Source organism: Heteronotia binoei, chromosome 6 (genome assembly GCF_032191835.1).
Source record: "Heteronotia binoei isolate CCM8104 ecotype False Entrance Well chromosome 6, APGP_CSIRO_Hbin_v1, whole genome shotgun sequence".
Taxonomy (NCBI): Eukaryota; Metazoa; Chordata; class Lepidosauria; order Squamata; family Gekkonidae; genus Heteronotia; species Heteronotia binoei.
The window spans coordinates 112,642,763-112,663,802 of NC_083228.1; the positions used below are offsets into that span (position 1 = coordinate 112,642,763).

Genomic DNA, 21,040 nt, shown 5'->3' on the forward strand with positions numbered 1-21,040 from the left:
AGGAAGACTTTGTGGTGGAAAGCAATGGCAATCACTTGGCTTGAAAACTTTATGAGGCTGCCCTAAGTCAGCTGTGATGTAAGAACATAAGAAGAGCCCTGCTGGGTCAAACTAGTGATCTGTGTAGTCCAGCATCACACCAACTTCGCTTCCAGGTTCATGCATCGACGCAACACCTATTCTCCTCTCCCATTTTCCCCATGCTATTCTACTGAGCAGCTGCAAACACAAAGGCCTCCAAGATGCAGGTCTCCCACTATAATGAGAGACCTGTTCACCCTATAATATTCATGTATACAGGCATCTTTAAGTGAGCCCTGGAGAACTAGTTTCCATTTCACCATTGAGACCTGTATAGGAGGAGCCTCAACTGACTATTGTGTTTTGGTGTTGGTTGTGTTTATTAGTGCTTTCTCTTTGATGGAAACAGCAAAGAAGTAGGACTGAAATGTACGCAGCATAGGTAAAGCAGCATAGGTAAACTCAGCCCTGCCATCCCACCCCTCCAAGGATGCTACAATGTGCGTGTGTATGTGTGTGTGTGCGCGTGTAAAGGCTTTGACTCTTCATATAAAACTACTCACCATAAATTTCAAAATCTTGCATAAATAAGGATGTAAATTAACAGCTGATATTCTTCACCAAAAATGAACAATGGAGCATGTTAAAATGAATATAAGCTTCAGATGACCAGGTCTCCCCTCCACCCCCAAGAGCACCTCTCTTTTGAGGTATGCCTACAAATCAAGCAGATCTTCTAACCTGCATCAGATACCTAGAGAGGCCTCGTCCCCTAGTGTCCTTTATTTAGGGTTGCCAGCCTCCAGGTGGGGCCTGGAGATCTCCCACTTTTATAACTGATCTCCAGAAATCAGTTCCCCTGGAGAAAATCACTGCTTTGAAGGGTGGACTGTATGGCATTGTATCATGTTGAAGCCCCTCCCCTCTTGAAACCCCACCCTCTCCTGGATCCACCCCCAAAGTCTCCAGGTATTTTCCAACGCAGACTTGGCAACCCTGCCATTATCTTTGGTCAATTCACAACTCATTGGTGTCTGCTTATACATACATGCCTAACTTGCTAAGCAGCAGAAAAGGGAAGTTGCATTCCTGTTCCTTTCCTGTAGACCTCAGAGTTTAGATACTTCTGCCAAAGCAATAATAATCCAAATTAGATGCCTGCTTATAGCACAGGGCACACTAGACTGTTGCTATATGTCTTTCAGCTGCAGCATTCATGCTGGAGAAGAAAATTAGCACAAGCAGCGGGGAAAAAAGCAAAGAGGAACATGTCTCAAATGCATACTAATGAAGCCAAAACCTTTTTATTTATTTTTTTGCATTTTTAGAATAGCCTTTAGGGAGCTGATCTCCTAGGAAAAGAATAACTGCATGCTTTTTTGTGCTCAGTTGAGAGTTTTGCTAGAATTCGGCTTCTCAGAGACAATAAATAGAGGAGGAAAATGTCTTTTATGCATAGCTAATTAGTTTGAAGAGGGATTCTTATGGAGCAAGCAAAAATGCAACTCGGAGGGCCACCTACATGGCAAAAATCTTTGAATTATCCTTGTTAAGTTGTCAGTCAGGCTGTATCCTAATTCACTGTTTGCTGTTTGGACCAAACAAGGTGAGAATCAGAAAGGACCATATGTTTGCTCCAGAAGGACAAACAGCAGCAGCTGGAAGAGAACTGTGGCGGGGGGACAGTTCATGGGAAAAGGATGTCTCAAAAGCCCTCCCTTGCTGGCATAGCTCTGATCCAAAGAGGATCCCTCCCTTTGGCTGCTTTCAACTTTTGAAAAACAACATAGAAAGCCAGTCATTAATTTACCTAAATTTCATCAAGTCAAATGCTCCTTCTGGAATGAAACAAAAAGAAACTCCTTTGTGTAGGGTTGCCAGGTCCAATTCAAGAAATATCTGGGGACATTGGGAGTGGCGCTAGGAGACTTTGGGGGTGGAGCCAGGAGCAAGGTTGTGACAAGCATAATTGAACTCCAAAGGGAGTTCTGGTCATCACATTTAAAGGGACTGCACAATTTTTAAATGCCTTCCCTCCATTGGAAATAATGAAGGATGGGCACCTTTTATTGGGGTTCATAAAATTGGACTCCCTGGTCTAATATTTTTGAAACTTGGAGGGTGTTTTGAGAAAGGCGCCAGATGCTATAATGAAAGTTTTGTGCCTCTACCTCAAATACAGCACCCCCCCCCCCAGAGCCCCAGATACCCACAGATCAATTCCGCATTATACCCTATGGCAATCGGTCTCCATAAGGAATGCTCAGCAGACATTCCCCTCCCCACCCCTGCTTTCTGATGACCCTGAAGCGAGGGGAGGGCCTCCAAACCAAGGGATCCCCTGCCCCTTCCTAGGTATTGGCAACCCTATCTTTGCGCATTGTCAATGCTAAGTCACAAGCACTGGCAATAGACAATCAGTATCTTACTGAAGACCATAAAAATGTGGAAAGTAATGAAGGGAACACACTGGATACAGCTACCCCAATCCATAGCCAACAGCTGTACACATAAGGAAACAGGCTTCTAAGTGCCCTGGGCCATGTTCTTGCATATAGACACAGTCCCCCAGCCCAGCTGCCAAGGCTGGAATCTCACCAGTTCATTTAATATCTCTTTGGGGTTACCAGGCTACAGAGATCAGTTCTTCTGGGGGGAGATTCTGTGACGTCACATCCCTGCTGCACTCTCTCCCTACCCCCAGACTCTGCCATGCCCAGACGCTGCCCACAGATCTCCAGGAATTTACCAGTGCCACAGCTGGCCACCCTCCTGTACTCTACTTGCCCTCCCAAAGTGCCAGATTCTTTTTTAAAGATTACAAACACAGAGCCTGGCCTCTACATAGGTTCATCAAGCTCCATGTGGGCCCTGAAGACCTCCTGGAATTAACTCCAGATTATGGAGATTAGTTCCCCTGCAGAAAATGGCTGCTTTGGAGGGTGGAATCTATGGCATTATATCACACTGGGGTCCAGGCTCTTGCCAAATGTCAGCTCCCCAGGGTCCACCCCCAAATCTCCATGAATTGCCCAGTGTGGAACTGGCAACCCTACAAATGTAAACCTGTTGGACTGTAACTCTGGATGTTGTGACTTTCACAGCAAAATGATTTGGCAGTCAACCTCTCCTTTTTTTGGCAATTGTGATCAGACCATGAGCCATTTAGGTTCCCCTTGCACTAAACTGCTGTTGAACAGGTTTCCAGCTGTTCCATTGGCAGAAGCTGAGTCTCAACTTATCTGGGGAAGAATTGGGATTCAGGTTCTGATCTTCAGACACTTCCCTGTGTCCCTAAAAGGAAAGCTTCAAGGAAGAACCAGAAGCTGGCTCCCAGCTGACAGGGGAAACCAGATGGGAATTGGCTTCTGATCCACTCATTCCTTACCATGGTGGGGAACAACCTGGCCCACTCACTTGAGATGCAGGGGAGAAATTTGCTTCCTCTCTGCCTGCTTGCAGAAAAGGGATTCAAGCAGGGCTTTTCTTTTAGAATAAGCCCAGCAGGAACTCATTTACATATTAGACCACACCTCCTGGTGTCACTATTGCTTCACATAGGTTGTTTTCGCACTTAGCGTTTGCTCCCCTTATTCCGCGGCGCAATTATGTCCGGATCATTTTTCTCGTTTTCCCACTAGTGACTCTTTGCGGAGTCGCCTTCCCTGAAGCCCCGGCTCAAATCGTTTTCCCACTGGCATCGACTTGAGTTCGATGCCCTGTCAATCATTTTTTTTTTTAAGCGCAAGTCTGGTTGCGTAAGGACGTACTAACGTACTAACGTAACATCGAGCTGTTCCCTCCCCTTCTTTTCGTGGACAAACCGCATCACGTGTGCTGCTGCTGCTTATGGATTGGCTGCAGCTGTAGAATCCTCCACAGCCCTTTATGTATTAACAGAAGCATTCACAGTGGAGAATCCTAGCACTATATTCCCCCCCAAATTCTGAAGTTGCGAAATATCACAATAACGAAGAGTGAGAAATCGAGGGGTTTGTGTGTGTGTGTGTGTGTGTGTGGCAGCTTCTTCCCTTCGCTCCCTCCCGGGTGGTGAAGCTGGGATTTCCTCCGCTCTCTTTCCCCTCCCCGGCTGGCGCTTGCAACGGGGACCTGACTGATTCCTGCTGCCAGAGCTCCCCCCCCGCCCCATTCTCTCCTTCCCCTTCTGTGGCGCGTGTGAAGAGCGAGCTCGCGTCTATTTTCTAACCGAGCGGAATGTAGCCAGGGAGAAGAATGCAGGACTCCAACTTCCCATTTTATACATGGCAATTTTGTGCAGGTCCAGAAATCCTGGTGGCACAGCTGAGGGAGGCATTCCCTTTTTAAAACACACACACATGAACGCTTTGGCCCGCACCGGCACTAGATTCCCCCACCCCCCCAACAATGGTCGTTTTCGCATTATCGAGATAACGCAACAGCGAAATAACGTAACTAAAGTCAATAATAATAATAAAAAATTCTAACGAAACCAATTGAAGCGGCAATTGAGGCTATTCCAGGAGGGTTTTTTTTTCTTTGTTAATTTCGAAATATCGCTATTACGCAAAACTGTGAAGTTTAAAAAAAAAATGGCCGTGCCGGCACTTTGGGGAAGCGCCGCGAAAGGCTGATGATTGGCCAAGGGGATGGATGGGGTGGGAGGACGGAAAGGGAGAGGGTGCTGCCCACACAGCAGTCGATCCGGCGTGGATGGATTTCCCACAGAAAACTCCGCGGAGTGGATCCGGAGTGGATCCGGAGGTTTTCAAAAACTCCGGAAGGAGGTGGATCTAGATACTCCAGCGTGAAACCCCTGCAGCGCCAGAGCAAACCGCAGCGCCAGAGCAACAGGTGGGAAAACCAGGAAAAGATCCGGAGGTAAATGGGATGCTACGCCGGAGTAAACGCTAGTGCGAAAATGGCCATAGAGTTTTTTAATACAAAAGGCCCAGCAGGAACTAATTTGCATATTAGGTCACACCCTCTGATGTTGAGCCAGCCAGAACTGCGTTCCTGTGCATTCCTGCTAAAAAAAAAAAAAAAAAAAAAAGCTCTGGATTCAAGTCTGGGACCCAATGAGAAGTTTCCTGTTCATGCCAAATGAGTTTTTAAAAAATGAACAGCCCTCAAACAATTGACTTTCTGATCACTTCTGGTGATCAGAGGATAAGCCAAACTGCTGGGGATGGAGTGTTTGAGCATCCCTAACTATACTCAAATAAATTTGTTTTTTAAGAAAAAGCTATGAATATTATAGAGTTCAGTTGCAAGTTCAAGTTGTTTGCTGTGGTTGTGGTAATAGAAAGTGTAGTCAAGTTGCAGCCAACTTATGGCAACCCTGTAAGATTTTCAGGGCAAGAGATGTTCAGAGGTGATTTGTCCTTAACCTGTCTCTGCATAACAACCCTGGACTTCCTTGGTGGCCTCCTAGTTTGCTGAACTGCTACTTAATTTTTGTTTTGAAAGACAGAGAAATGGGGATTTTTGCCTGCAGAGTGCTCGTCCCACTTCTGTAGTCCAAAACACATTGTGAAATATTGTTCCAGCATGGTGGGTGGGTGTGAGTTACAGTAGGAAAGGGGAGAAAGTCGCTTTCCATGATGGAAATTTGTCCACAGAAATGCTCTGGTAGATCCAAGCCGCGAGTCCTATAAAAGGAGAACATTGGTGGGATTTAGCTCTTGTAGAAGACTACCCCAAGCAACAGGTTTTTAGGTACCCTTTTGATTGGTTTACTTCATTCTAAAGTAACAGCCAATCACCAACCCAAAAAAGGGCATTTTGTAAGCAGTTACTTGAGAAAGAAATTAAGCTGTTTGAAAAGTAACACCGATGTATGGTTTGGGTTTGGGATACTGGTCCAGATTACCTGGTTGCCTCCATGGGTGCCCTGGCCACTATGAGATTGAATAACTCTGTATTCTTTCTTCTTCTTCTTTTTTGCAGAGCTGAAACTGAAAGAGGACTTTCAAGAAAGCACATTATTGAAGGTGTGTGCTGGGCATAAAACCGTGTTAATTAGTCCCGATTGACATTACAACAACAATAATAGTATTTAGAACATAGCACATATAGAATGTTCAAAGTGCTTCACACTTTGCAGTATTTCATTATCCTTGTTAAGCAGATAACTGAAGTTCTATTGCAAGCGAAAGAAGGACAGATGTAAGAGACAGAGATCTAAGGCCATCTAGTGCAGTGATCCTCAACATGTGGGCATCAAGATGTCTTCTTATGTGTTTCCTGGTGCCTACTTTCTTGTTCTCCAAAGGTGATGCCTCCTGAGCTGTTCTGAAACATCTCCAGCTGCAGTGAGGTTGAGGAAAGTCAAGACTGGCTCTTCGCTTTTGGGGAAAGATGCACATGAACACATGAAGTTGCCTTATATTGAATCAGATCATTGGCCCTTCAGGATCACTACTGTCTAGTCAGACAGGTCCCAGCTCTCCAGAGTCTCAGGCTGAGGTCTTTCACATTACCAACTACCTGATTGTTTTAGCTGAAGATGCTGTGGACTGAACCTGGGACCTTTTGCATGCAAACCAAGTGCTCCATCATTAAACCACATTAATGCTATTTATCTTATGCAATTAATAAGATGACATGTTAGGAAGCTTGAATTGGCAGTGAGTTTTCAGCATGGGTATATGAAGAAAAATAGAGATGTCACATTACATCTTTACAGATGGTGTATCCTTTGGTAGGAAATAGTCACATGTGAAATGTCTCTTTGTGCAAAAATATCCCTTAGCTACTTCTAAATAAGAGTGCTAGAATTACCGATATAAAGCCACATTTTAGCGCAGTGCAAACTGTTGGATCATCTGCCCTGGGTTCAAGGCTGTTGGGAAACAAGTTTTTAAATCACTGTGCCATTGATAGACCAATCCTGCATGAAACTTTCTAATTTTTATATTATTGTTATAATGGTGTTATCTATCAAATAATATTCAATAGCTGAACTTAAAAAAAAAAAAAACTATTGAAAAAGCCCCAGTAGTTTGGTGGAGTTGGGGATGGCTGCTGCCAGGAGTGTGGGGAGGGAAAACTGCAGGGAAACCTGCTATGCGGAAATACCGTAGGCGCAGCTCTTTGTGAGAGTGGTCATGGTTCAGTGGTAGAGCATCTGCTTTGCATGCAGAAGGTCCTATGTTCAGTCCTCAGCATCCCCAGCTAAAAGGATCAGGTAGGAGATGAAGTGAAAGACTGTCATTGAGACCTTGAGAGAGCGACTGCCAGTCTGAGTAGACAACAGTGACTTTGAATCAGAGGTCTGGTTCAGTATAAGGCAGCACATCAGCAGCTGCACCAACAACAGAGAAAACCCCATGGAACAGAACTCATCCCTTTTCCTTGAAAGGGCTAATAGCAGTGTGAGAAGCCTTGGTTCAGTTAGTGAAAATATGCAGCCCCAGAAGGCTGAGCCTCCATCTCCTTTCCCTTCATAAAGCCATAAGTAAGTGACAAGCTGTTAAGATTCCCCTTCTATGTAATTTCATTTCCAGTGGACCCCTGATGGGCAAGGCTAAATTATGGAGAACAATGCCAATGCAGTGTGCATGTGGTGATTTGGTACCAAATTCACTTAGACGTGATTTTGATTAGATGTTCTTGGAAACCAGATTTGTGCTCTGTCCCCAAAGGCTATGATTTGACAGGTGCATCAGGATGCAGTTGTTAAACACTTGTCTACTCCAATCCCAATTTCAATATAAAAATCTTGTGGAAGGCCATGAATCTTGCATGGATCCATGTTTTGATCTCGTTTTAATAGTGTAACTTCATCTATCCACCACACGTTCAAACACAGTACAGTCCAATGATATTTTTTTTATCCATCAGACATATATCCCACACTCATTTTTTACATTTCCTAATGCAGTCTCTTCCATCTTTTTTTAAAAAAAACTTGTAGGATTAAAAGCTTCCCTCCAGAGACTGCAGCTTGAATATGTGGATGTAGTCTTTGCAAATCGGCCAGATAATAACACCCCGATGGAAGGTTAGTGAAAGATTTAATAAAAGCTTTTTGTTTGATTGATCTGGGTTGCAGGCTTATGTCAAGCATCGATATTTCGAAATAATCAAGCTTTTGTTTTAAATCAAAAACTTGTTTTATTGAAACTCCATGACTTGTTCCAAGGATGGAAACCTTGGAAGTAATGCTGAATACAAAGTTGCATAGTATCTTATAGACTACTTCAAAAGGTAGGGTTACAGATAACTTCAAAAGAATAACATAAGGATGTAAATGGGGTTGAATGTTCAAAGGCTACTCACTACTATCTCTTTTTATGACTAAAGAAAGTTCACATCTCCATTTCTCACACATTCCCTGCTAGCTGATAAGACATGGCTGTGTGAATCTGAGGGAGAGGCACTTTACACCGTTTAATACAAGGTTACACTACACATCCTGGATGGAGAAGGATTTATTATGCATTCACAGGGAGGAAGGGAAGGAAAAAAGGGGGGGAAGGAGAAGAAAGGCATGGACAAATTCAGCAGTTAGAAATAGCATGCTTGACAGCTTACCCCACTCATGGCAGGATAAAAAAAATATTCCACTGGGGCAAATGACATGCAAAAATATCCTTCTTGATTCCTTGGAGCCTTTCGTAGTTCCACTCTTAAGTGTTTGCTGAAATCTGTGGAAGTTCTGTGTCTGGTTAAATGTTTCTGGAGAAGCTTTACTACCATTTGCTCCCTGTATGTAAATATTTCCTTTTGCTCGATATAACCAAGCAAATTGAAGTTGACTTAGAGTTTGCACTTGATATCAGAGTTTTATTTCAGCTGCAGCCCCCATGCAGTCCTCGGCCACAGTCAATCACTGTGGGGAATGTTATCTTTTACATTTTGATCCCACTCTTCCTCCAAGGAGGTCAAAGCAATGTACATGGCTCTTCTCTCAACTTTATCCTCACAGCAACCCTACAAGTTAGGTTTGTTGGACGGATAATGGTTGGCCAAGGTCATCCAGGGAGATCCAGGGCAGAGCAGAGGTTTGAACTTAGATCTCACTAGTGCTGGTTTAATACTCTGACTAGTACACCACATTGGTTGTCTGATTAGGTTCAGTTCAAAACGAGTAGCCCCACATCAAAACTAGTAGCCCCATATCTCCTGTTCTCTGGTACATCTGGCAGACAAAACTATGTGATGTGACTGACATCCATCACATTGAAAGCTAATCCATGTGACTGAGTATAGAGAAACTCATGTTCAGATAAAGTTCTCCACGACCCTGCCAGTGGCTCCCATGTCCAGTGGGAGCATGGAGGTTCAATGTGACAACATTATCCATTTTGCTTCTTGGTTTTTTTTTATTCCAACCATGAAACCTATAGGGACTATTTTTTTCAGTTCGATTTATATTCATTTTGAAACAAATGCACATCCTTACGCTGATCCACCATATTCTGATATGATGCTTGTAAACTTCTCTGACAGACAGGCTTCTGAAAGCCTACTGAAAGGCCAAATAATGAGTTAGATGGACCATTGTTCAGACCCAGCTTGACTGTTCTCATGTCTAATCTTTGTACAATGGCTGCTTCCACATAGAGAGGTCTCATGGTGCTTGGCTCTCAAACCGGCTGCCCTGGCTCTCAAACCGGAGCAGCATTTTTCAGAGCCTCCACATAACATCATCTTCCAATCATTCTTCTTCCATCCTCTTCCATGGTTTTGTCAGTTTTTTTCCTGATGGTCCCTATACTTGCTTTGGTCTGCTCTGTCTGGTAAGACTGGAATTAAAGCAGGTTTGTCTGCAGTGTAGATGGGAAGGTGTGGATTTGTGAACCTTCCTACTCCCAGCCAGCACCATTTTTCTTGCATATTCCCTCTCCTGCCTTCAGAGGGCCTTTGGCCACTTTATTTTAAAGACTGGTAGTACATATATTGCTATAGTGCTGTTAATACAATAGCAATATACTTGCTGTCATGTTTTTTTTAAGCCAGCAGAAAGCGCTCAGGCAGGGATGGCAGAAGAAATGGCAAGCACCATGTAGAGTATCGGACTCTACACACGCGCCGCGCGTCCTCGGGCGACCAGGCACAGCGCGGGGAAAGTCATGGCCAATCAATGTCAAGCGCGGGAAGTTTAACTGGCCAGGATTGGGCTGGCCAGCGGGGGGGTTGTTCCGGGGTGTTTGTATATATTGGCGGACCCGGCCGCGTGTTCCCCAGTTCCGTAATGTACTAGCGAATAAAGCCTGAAGTCTTCACCACGTCTCGTCTCCCAGTACATTACACTGGCGACGAGGATGGAATCGAGCTAGGTCCGGCCGCCCGAGGGGAACCAGACCTGGCCGGAGACGAGGAAGGCGGAGACCGCAGGATCGCACAGCCCGCCGCCGCCATGGCGAACCCAAGTGTAACGACGGGCCATCTTGCGGAGTTCAACCCGGAGCACCCCGAGAGATGGGAGACCTACACAGAAAGGGTCGAATGCTACCTGCGTGCGAACCTGATCGAAGATGACGACAGGAAGAGAGACGTCCTGCTGAGCGTCTGTGGAGAAGAAACCTTCGAGATCGCACGGGGTCTCTCCGCTCCGGCGAAGCTGACTGAGAGGACCTACGGGGAGGTCGTGAGACTCCTCACGGGCCACTTTTCGCCCCAACCGTCCATCGTCGCCCGCCGATTCCTCTTCCACAAGAGGGACCAGAAGTCGGGGGAGACAGCGGCGGTCTACCTGGCGGCCCTTCGGCAGATCGCCGGGAACTGCAGTTTCGACAAGAGGGACGAAGCCCTGAGGGACCGTTTCGTCTGGGGCCTCCGAGACGAGCGACTGCAGCAGAAGCTCTTCGCAAAGGAGGAGCTCACCCTACAACAAGCCTTCAACGAGGCGACGGCGTTCAAGAGGGCCACCAAGGCGTATGGCCAGCCGCGGGGAGAGGCAGTTCACCAAGAAGAAATGGGACCAGAGGACCGAGCAGAGGAAGAAGCGTTCCAGCTCCGACGGCCACAGAGGACAGAAACTCGGGTCCCCGCGAGACAACGAGCGACGGAGAGGGCCCCCACCAACCCCAGCTCCAAGTGCGCCAGCTGCGGCGACCCCCACGAAAGGAGGGACTGCCCGTACCGAAACCTGGACTGCAGAAGCTGTGGGAAGATGGGCCACATCGCCCGGGCTTGCCGGGCCAAGAGCAGCCGTCGACCACCGTCAGCGCATCACGATTCCATGGACACCCACACGACGGCATCCACCAGCTTGCAGGTACTGAACTTGCCCCTCGCAGCCCCGGACAAGGTCAAAATGTCTGTCCGGATCGAGGGCGCCCCCTGCGTCATGGAAGTAGACTCGGGTTCCTCGATCTCCATAATTTCAGAGGAGACCCTTACGAGACTATGCCCCCGCCGCCGCCTCCAAACGAGGCCAGCGGATTTCGTACTGAGGGACTTCCAGAAAAACCCGGTTCACGTCGTGGGGTGGGCCCAGGTGCATGTGGAGAGGGGAAGCTTTAAGGGGCCCCTAGACATACTGGTGGTCAAGCGCCAACTGACCACCCTTCTGGGGTTAGCTTGGTTCCAACCACTGGGGATCAAGCTGGTAGGGGTGGAGCACGTGCAGGCCAGCAACTTCGAAGGGGTCTGCCAGGAGTTCCCCGAGGTTTTCGATGGGTCCCTGGGGAGCTACAAGGGGCCGCCCATCACCCTACCGATTGACCCCATGGTCCGGCCCATACGGCTCAAAGCAAGGCGCGTCCCGTTTGCCCTAAAGCCGAAAATTGAGGCAGAACTGGACCGCCTCACGGCCCAGGGCGTCTTGGAGCCGGTAACTTATGCGGCTTGGGAGACCCCCATTGTAACGCCAGTGAAACCGAACGGGGACGTAAGGATCTGCGCTGACTACAAGTGCACGATCAACAAAGCGCTCCAGGATAACCCGTATCCAGTCCCCGTAGTCAGCCATGTACTATCGACACTCGCAGGGGCACGGGTTTTTGGCAAGCTGGACTTAGCACAGGCATACCAGCAGCTGCCAGTCGACGCTAAGACAGCAGAGGCGCAGACGATCGTGACCCACAGGGGGGCGTTTAGAGTTAAACGATTGCAGTTCGGGGTGAGCGTGGCTCCGGGAATTTTCCAAAGCATAATGGACTCTCTCCTTAAAGGAATTCCCGGAGTGCAACCCTTCTTCGATGATGTTTTAATCGCCGCCCCGAACGAAGAGGAGTTCAAAGGCCGCCTGCGAGAGGTCCTCCGGAGGTTCCAAGCGGCGGGGTTGAAAGTGAAGAAGGAAAAATGTCTGTTGGGAGTTCCGCGGGTGGAGTTCCTGGGATTCGCCGTGGACGCGGCTGGAATTCACCCGACTAAGGACAAGACTAGGGCCATTGTGCAGGCCCCCGCTCCCAAAAGCAAAGCGGAGCTACAAAGTTTTTTGGGTTTGCTGAATTTTTATCACTCGTTCCTGCCCCACAAGGCCGCCGTGGCGGAACCGTTACACCGTTTGCTTGATAAACAAGCCCCGTGGGTCTGGGGGAAGCGCCAAGCCGCGGCGTTCCAGGCAGTCAAGGACCTATTGGTCTCGAACGCGGTTTTGCACCACTATGATGAAACCCTGCCACTGATCCTGGCTTGCGACGCCTCCCCCTACGGGGTGGGAGCAGTCTTGGGGCACCAACTCCCGGACGGGAGGGAAGTGCCAGTAGCATACTATTCACGGACCCTATCCCCAGCGGAGCGGAACTACGCTCAAATCGATAAGGAGGCCCTGGCGATCGTGGCGGGGGTGCACAAGTTCAACGACTACCTCTACGGTAGGCGTTTCACCATCGCCACTGACCACAAGCCGCTCCTGGGCCTCCTGGCGGCAGACCGTCAGACCCCCCAAATCCTATCCCAGAGGGTCCTGAGGTGGAACCAGTTCCTGAACTCCTACACGTATGAACTGGTACACCGCCCGGGCAAAGCCATGGGACACGCCGATGCCCTCAGCCGCCTGCCGCTCCCCATAACAGAACCCGACCCCGCCCCCGCACATGGGGTAATGCTCATTGAATCTCTCCCTGAGCGCCCACTGCACGCGGCAGAGGTAGCCCGGGCGACAGGGAGGGACCGCATCCTGGCACGGGTCAGGGACTGGGTGGGGAGGGGGTGGCCGGCAGGCAAAGTGGAAGAAGTGTTCAGACCGTTCGCGTCCAGAAAGGACGAGCTATCGACACACAAGGGGTGCGTGCTTTGGGGCAGCCGGGTGGTGGTTCCCCCCCCCCTTGCGCAAACAGGTACTGGAAGACCTCCACGAGACCCACCCGGGCATCGTGAGGATGAAAGCCCTGGCCCGTAGTTATGTGTGGTGGCCGGGCATGGATGAGGAAATTGAGGGGTGGGTGAGGAGGTGCCAACCCTGCCAAGAATCCCGGCCCGATCCCCCGTCAGCCCCGGTCCACAGATGGGAGTCTAACAGGCGGCCATGGTCCCGCCTCCACTTAGATTTTGCCGGCCCGTATCAGGGCCAGATCTTTTTTATACTTGTGGATGCCTACACAAAATGGTTAGAGGTGATTCCGGTAGCCTCAACCTCCACGGCGGCAGCCGTCCGAGCACTCAGGAAGGTCCTATGCACGCACGGGATCCCAGACACCCTGGTGACGGATAACGGAACGGCCTTCACCTCCCGGGAATTCCGGGAGTTCACGGAGAGGTACCTCATACGACACATAAGGTCCGCACCATTCCATCCGGCAACCAACGGCCAGGCGGAGCGGATGGTGCGGACCACCAAGGAAGCACTGGGGAGAATAGTACATGGGGATTGGGACCACCGCCTCTCAGCCTTCCTGTTCCACAACAGGATCACCCCAAACCCTATAACGGGATCCAGCCCCGCGGAACTGCTCATGGGGAGGAAACTGACAACCCGTCTAGACAGGCTGCACCCAGACCGGGCCCCCGAGGTCCGCGGGTCCCCAGAGGTCCGGGAGGCAGTGCGGGGGTTCTTTCCGGGTGACCCTGTATACGCGAAGAACTTCGCAAGCGGCCCCGATTGGGTCGCGGGGAGAGTCCTTAGGGTGACAGGTTCCAGGTCATACGAGGTGACCACCGAGGGGGGCCAGGTACTAAGACGGCACATAGATCAGCTGCGCCGCCGCGCCCTACCCGAGGAAATGGAGGAGGCAGGGAATAGGGAACAGCTAGCAACAGAAGCGCCGGAGGGGGCCCCGCCAATACAGGAACTACCTACTTATGATGCCCCCAGAGACACCGAATCAGAGCCGGAGCCAGAAGCAGACCCCAGCGTCCCACAACCAAGAGCAGCATCGCCCACACCAGAACCAGACCCAGCTCCACGAGCGACCCCGAGGAGATCGACACGGGAACGGAGAGCACCAGCATACCTCCGGGACTATGTGGTCTGAACTAGGGGGGGAGGAGTGTAGAGTATCGGACTCTACACACGCGCCGCGCGTCCTCGGGCGACCAGGCACAGCGCGGGGAAAGTCATGGCCAATCAATGTCAAGCGCGGGAAGTTTAACTGGCCAGGATTGGGCTGGCCAGCGGGGGGGTTGTTCCGGGGTGTTTGTATATATTGGCGGACCCGGCCGCGTGTTCCCCAGTTCCGTAATGTACTAGCGAATAAAGCCTGAAGTCTTCACCACGTCTCGTCTCCCAGTACATTACACACCATGAGACCATGAAGGATACCATTATGTGGGCCCGCCATTGCCCCTGTGAATGCCCCTGCAATTGTAGCAGCAATGAGTGCACAATAGGGAATCGTCCCTGTGTGGAAGCAGTGCACATCTGAGAATATCAAGGGTCCAAAATTATTGCTCAGTGCTGTGGATTCACTCTAAATAAATTGACTTAGGAGTCTGTATGAGTTTGTTGCTTATTTGGCTTGCTTATTATGAATGGGGCACTTTCAGCTAACAGCTTCGCCATTGTACCTAAAGACATGCTTGAAAAAAATTACTTTGCAAACTTTGCATTGACAAGGACTGCTATAATAAAACTGTCTTTATTGTACTTTTTATGTTTTCTGGGACCTCAGCCACCTCAGTGATAATATCATGCCAAGATACTGTGAATGCATTGATTCCCCCCCCACACCCGAAGCAAATGAGGATATTTATTTCTTAAAGCTGTTTATCTGTTATCATTAGTGCAAGGAGACTGGTCTGTTTTGAGTGAGCATGTGAAGTATAACAAATGATGTCTTTTTTCTTGCATCGAGTACATATGTTGGGGAATTTTTTCCTACATGGAGATGAATTTCCATCCAGGAAATGATAAAATATGATAAAGTCCTTTAGTGTTAATTTGGACAAACATTAAGATCAATTTCTGAAAGGCTGTGCTGATGTAACTTTTGCTGACAATGCCCCCCAGTTACAGGGTTTGAGAGATTTTACTGGAGACAAGAGATTTGCACAAATTTGCCAGCACTTGATGAGGTCAACGAACATGACGAATCTTGTATCTTGGAGGAAGAAATAACCTTTTTTTTTTGCTCAGTCAGTTGCAATACAATGAAAGATGAAGGGAAGAAAAGACAATGTCTGCGATCCTGCATAGAGTTAAGTGGCTCCAAGCCTAAACAGTTATAAATAATAGAATAATAATAGAAGTCAGTGAGGTTTAAGCCCCTTAACCTTGTGCAAGATTGCAACCCATGCTGTGTATCAACCACATTCACATATACACAGCTTGCCCCAGCAATTTTGTAGAGATGTCTTTCTGAATTACTGTTTCTATTGGCAATTGTACTGTGAGTGGAACAAGAAGTATGGATATAGCCCAAGCAATGCCAGATTCAGTTCCCTGTTTGTGCAAAAACAACAAGATCATTTGGTCAGACCAGCATGCAAACCTCAATAGAAGCCAGAGAGGATGACTTTTACTATAAAGAAGATTCCCTATGTGCATATAAGCAAAGTAAATAGTTTCTATCCTGTCTTTCTCTCCAATGGGAACCAAAGTAGCTTTCATCATTTCTTCTCTTCCATTTTATCCTCACAACCCTGTGAGGTAAGTTAGCCTAAGAGAGTGTGACTAGCTCAAGGTCACCCAATGAGTTTCCATGGCAGAGTGGTGATTTCCAGCTAAGCCTCCTTGCCTTGCCCAGCTGTAATTAATTGGGACACTGGCCTTCTGCAAGTGTTGTTGCCACATCCCTAATGATGAGGGTGAGGTGGTAAGAGATCTGAGACTCCTGCTGCTTACAGTCAGGTGGAAAAGGAGGAATTGGAAAACTGTAGACGGAATTTGGGTGATGGGAACAGGTGTCTGTGGGTATCCATCCAAAAGGAAGATGCTCTGCTATGATTGAAATTGTATGCAAGCTAATTTCAAAATAATCCATTGCCCACAAGGATCATGGGCTGTGTGAATTAGATAATATGGTGGATCCTCACATACTAACGAAAAGAAACCAGGGGAGATTGCTTAATCTTTAACACATTTGGGGGTACAACTTGATTTGTAAGAAGTGAGAAAAGCTGTGTTTGTCGACAAGCTATTTCTTAAACAATTACGAAGGTTTATAACATTATAGTTTATGTAGGCTGATAAAATAATGTATAATGTGAAGAAAATGAGAAGAGAGATTCTTTTTCTGTCTCCCTACTAGAACTTTGGGTCACTCATCATCAGCACTAGGTTTAAGACAGCCAAAAGGAGATACTACATTACAAAATTTATGGAATTAACTAATGTAAGGAGTGATGGTCATTGATTTAGATGATTTTAAAATGGGAGTTGACAGATTCATGGAATTGGAGAGGTCCATCAGTGGCTAAATAATAACGCTAAATACCAATTGTTGCTTAAATTGTGGGGAAAGGCTATTTGGTTTCACCTGCTGCTGGCAGCCTTTCCACCAGCCACATGGTAAAATAGGATGCTTCAGTAGAAATATCTTTGGTTTGATCCAGCACAGCTTGGTTTACAAATGGTTCTTACACACCACAGAAATAACAGAGAAATCGCACGACTAACAGTGTGATCCTGTATCACAAGAAGAGAGTGTTTTATTGGCAAAGATTAGAGCAGAAGGCTTTGTTCCTGATTATGGAAAGGTTAATGGACTGTCTTGCTTCTTGTGTAAAAGCTGAGTTGTAAATAAGAGGGAGACAATTGCTGAAGATCTACTATGAATAACTTCTGAGGAAGATCAACTATGAAATGGACTTACATCTAGATGCTTATCAACTTACTACAGAAGCTGTTCTACAATATCACAACAATGAGATTTTTCTATTTTTTGTGATACAAGATCATACTATTTGTTGTGAGATTTTTCTATTATTTATGTGCTATATAAGGACCATTTATATTTTTACGAACTATAAAATACAGTAGTCACATATGGTAATGATTGCTTGTTATTACGTTTTACACTGTGATCTTGGTTTGTTTTTCTTCTGTGAAAGATACAAGTCATTACCATTACCTCATTGTTATAAAGGGGTTTAATTTTGTGATACTTCTGCTTTCTCTGCATATTTAGGTACAGATTATATTATGCTGACCACATAAATTATAGAGCAGTGTGAAGGAACTGGCCTAACATAAACTCTTTTAAATTAATTTGCTGGATTTTATTCCCCTTTCTGAACATGCCTACTGCAAACTTCCATGTTAAATACAAATTGGATGCACTAGCTGCTTGCAAATTAGATGTAATTAGTTACTTGCATTTTTATTCCACAACAAGAGCTTCTAGGGATGGGAAATAGAGGAGAATCAGAGTTGAGGGTAAGGAAAGAGCTCTGTTCAAACATCTGCACACATTTTAAGCTTTGATAAAAATATTTAAAACAAAAATGAAATATCCTTTTCCCTCTGCATTGGCAGATTGTTCTGAAAAATACATCCTTGTATGGTGAGTGGCAAGAACAAGGAAAACCTATTTTATCAAATGCATGGTGTGAATCCTTAACATATTTACTATATTCAGGAATATTTGGGGTGTAAATGGCCATGAGATGCAAGAGAGGTAGTTTGTGATGTTTCTACATAAAGCTCGAAAGATCCAAGCAGGCAGCCATGTTGGTCTGAAGCAGCTGAACATAGCAGGAGTCAAGTTGCACCTTTAAGGCCAACCAATTTTAATTTAGAACGTAAGCTTTCGTGTGCTCTTAAGCACACTTTATCAGACGAGGGATCCAGCACGGTGAGCAAAGCCATACATAGCTGAGCAGAGCCATACATAGCTGGTAGGCAGTGGCCCAGAATGCAACATGGTACAGATTTAATAACCAATGACAGTGAAGTAAAATTATCTGGTAGGCAGTGGTTTAGAATGTAAAATGGCACAATGACAGAATAGTAAAATTAACAAATTGAGCTCAGCTATGTATGTCTTTGTTCATAAATCTCAAAAGTATAAGATAAACACAGTAGCCATTCACTATGCCCATTTCAGTATTTATAAGCAATAGTTGGTACGATAAAATTGTTAAATTCTAATTAAACCATTTTTTATTCGGCAAGTAGCTACATTACAATAAATTTTGGGGGGAAAGTAGTTATAACACCCATTAAAATACATTCCACATCAAGGAACTATGATCCCTCGCAATGAATTAATCAATATTCCATATTAATGCTTAAGAAATTAAAAATGGAAGAACATTATATCCCAGAATACCATAGGTTACTTTCCAAGAAACTGCACTAAAACCATTTAGGAGCTAATGGGAAAGGTTTTGCAACCATGTACCTTGCTTGAGGTGATGAAATAATTTGAACCAGCCAAGAGTATATCCTCTTTTCAAAGCAGTGGCTTTAACAGAGTCTTTCTGAAGTCTTTGTCCCTATTTGTTTCCACAGGCTATTCCATCACCTAGTTGAGCACAGGCTTACATGCAGCACAAGTCCTTCCTGACTCAGCACATTATTTTTCTGGAAGGCAAATATATAGCACAGAGCAGATGAATACATTGGATTATTAGCCGACACACAGTTTTTCACTCCTGCTTTAGCCAAAGTAGCTCCCAAAAGTTTCTTCATCTGCATATAGAAAGTGCTTCTGCTTAAGTCACTGAAGATGGGTTGAAATGCAGAATAGCAGTGCTCCCAAGGGCCTTCCATGTACCCTCAACTTCTGAGGTGAGAATAATCTTAATTCTTATGAATGGTTCTGCCCTCCCATGTCCTCTTCACTGTTTACGTAGGAAGGCTGTTCCATATGGGCAAGTCAGTGCCATATACTTGTTTGCAGATGTATCACATTTCCTTGTGAAAACAGGGCTCATTTCTTCATTCCTTAGGTGAGCAGTGTCGTTTCCCAGGAGCTTTAATGGCTGATGCAGGAGCAAATGGCTGTTCTTCTAGGCTTGTCAGTTTTGACAAAGCGTGAAGAAACCCTTTGAACAAATAGCAAGAGACCTTTCATGCTTCTAGTGATGAAGAAATGTGCATGGATGGCAGTGATGTGCAGGGCTTAATGTTATAGCATTTTGTCAGGTCATCAGCCCTTCTCCATGCTGCTCCACTCAGCAACTCTCGCATTAAAAGTTGAGCAGGTTTTGTTTTTGTGGTTTTTTTGCCTAAAATCTGGAGTGTGTGACAAAGTACACTTTTAAATACAAGGCTGGGAGGCAAAGCATTCTCCAGGCATTCATTCCTTTGGTAATGAATACAGGCCCAAGTGTTGGATGTGCACACTGTGATTAACAGTGCTATTATTCCAGGAGTAGCTGGCGTGGATACAGGAGAGTGTATCAGATGTTGCCATAAAGGGAGTGGGTGCAGCCTTTGACTTGTCACTCATTGGAAGTTCAGTGTCAGTCTTATTATGAATGCGTCTACTTTGATTACAGTGACTGCTGCCTGTTGCTGTACAACTAATGAGCGGTCAGACGCTTAACAAAAGAACATAAATGTTCCTCGGTGGATGAATAATTCTCTCAATTGCCTTTAGAAAGTGACAGCTTGCAGCTAGAGGGAGGGGAAGAGAAACAGCCTATAGTGAGTTTGAACTGACGCAAAGAGCAGTGAGGTTTTAAGTGGAGTTCTCTAAACACAAAATATCTTTTGGATGTAGTTGCTCTGAAGCAAGATTCCCCAATAAAAACTGCTCTTGCAGCAAGAAGCCAGGTTTATCCACATGTTTAATGCCTTAGAATCAGGTCTCAATCAGCAAAATGATTTGTCATGCTTTTTATAATTTGATACTGTCTCTTTAAAAAGTGGCTTCTCTGCTTGAAGCACCTGTGTTAGGTTGTATCTATATGAAGTGTGTGGGGACTACTTTCATTGAGGGCTACTGGCCCAACAGGAAGTATGTACCACTGAGTCCTGAATATTACAGAGGCTGTAAGGCTCCAGAGATAAGAAATATTAAAATGAATATTTTTGAAGTTGACACATGGTTTTGAGAGCCTCAGAGTAAAGGCTTAAGTAAGTATGGCCCTGGCAGCATACATTGACCTCTAGCCATTGCAATGTTGTTGTATTTTTAGCTGGATAGTGATGCTTCTACCTTGTTGTTTGTTTGCTTTTATACTCTGAGATTATTTATACATGCATCTCTTGACAAAGATATTTATCAAAACAGGAAATATAATGATCGAAATTCTGTTGAGAACCTACTTTATGCACGTTTGGATAATTTATATTCATATCACTTTTGAGTGTTGAACAAGTCTTTACGTATTCCTTGGAAGCCTGGAACTGTAATGGTGGTTTGGTTAATGTGTTGGTGATAGGGTTGCCAAGTCCAATCCCAGAAATATCTGGGGACTTTGGGGGTGGAGCCAGGAGACTTTGGGGGTGGAGCCAGGAGACACAGGTGGAGCTAGGGGAGGGGGGAACGGCGCCGGGGAGCGTGGCGAGCCGCCCCGTCTCGGAGCGGGCGACACTGCTGCACAGCTGCCGCCTCTTCTCTGCTCGCCGTGGCTGCTCCTCCGAGATGGGCTCAGGCTGAGCCCATCTCGGAGGAGCAGCTGCGGTGGGGCGGGGGTGGCAGCGGCCATGTCAAACAGAAGACTGGCATGACGGGCTGCCCTCCTTAGTGTGTAGTAGCAGTGTGGAAAACCTGGACCTTTCTAGCCTTCTACCGCATAAATTAGGTAACTGTTG

The 21,040-nt window shown here is 46.4% G+C and overlaps 1 protein-coding gene across 1 annotated transcript in view; it reads left to right on the forward strand.

Annotated features, from left to right (window-relative positions):
* KCNAB1 (potassium voltage-gated channel subfamily A regulatory beta subunit 1) overlaps positions 1-21,040 on the forward strand; it is a 208,337-nt gene that overhangs the window by 159,284 nt on the left and 28,013 nt on the right. The window contains exons 7-8 of the mRNA XM_060242373.1: positions 5,950-5,993; positions 7,919-8,005. Of these exons, the coding sequence (XP_060098356.1) occupies positions 5,950-5,993; positions 7,919-8,005 (131 nt within the window). The remainder of the gene's footprint in view (positions 1-5,949; positions 5,994-7,918; positions 8,006-21,040) is intronic.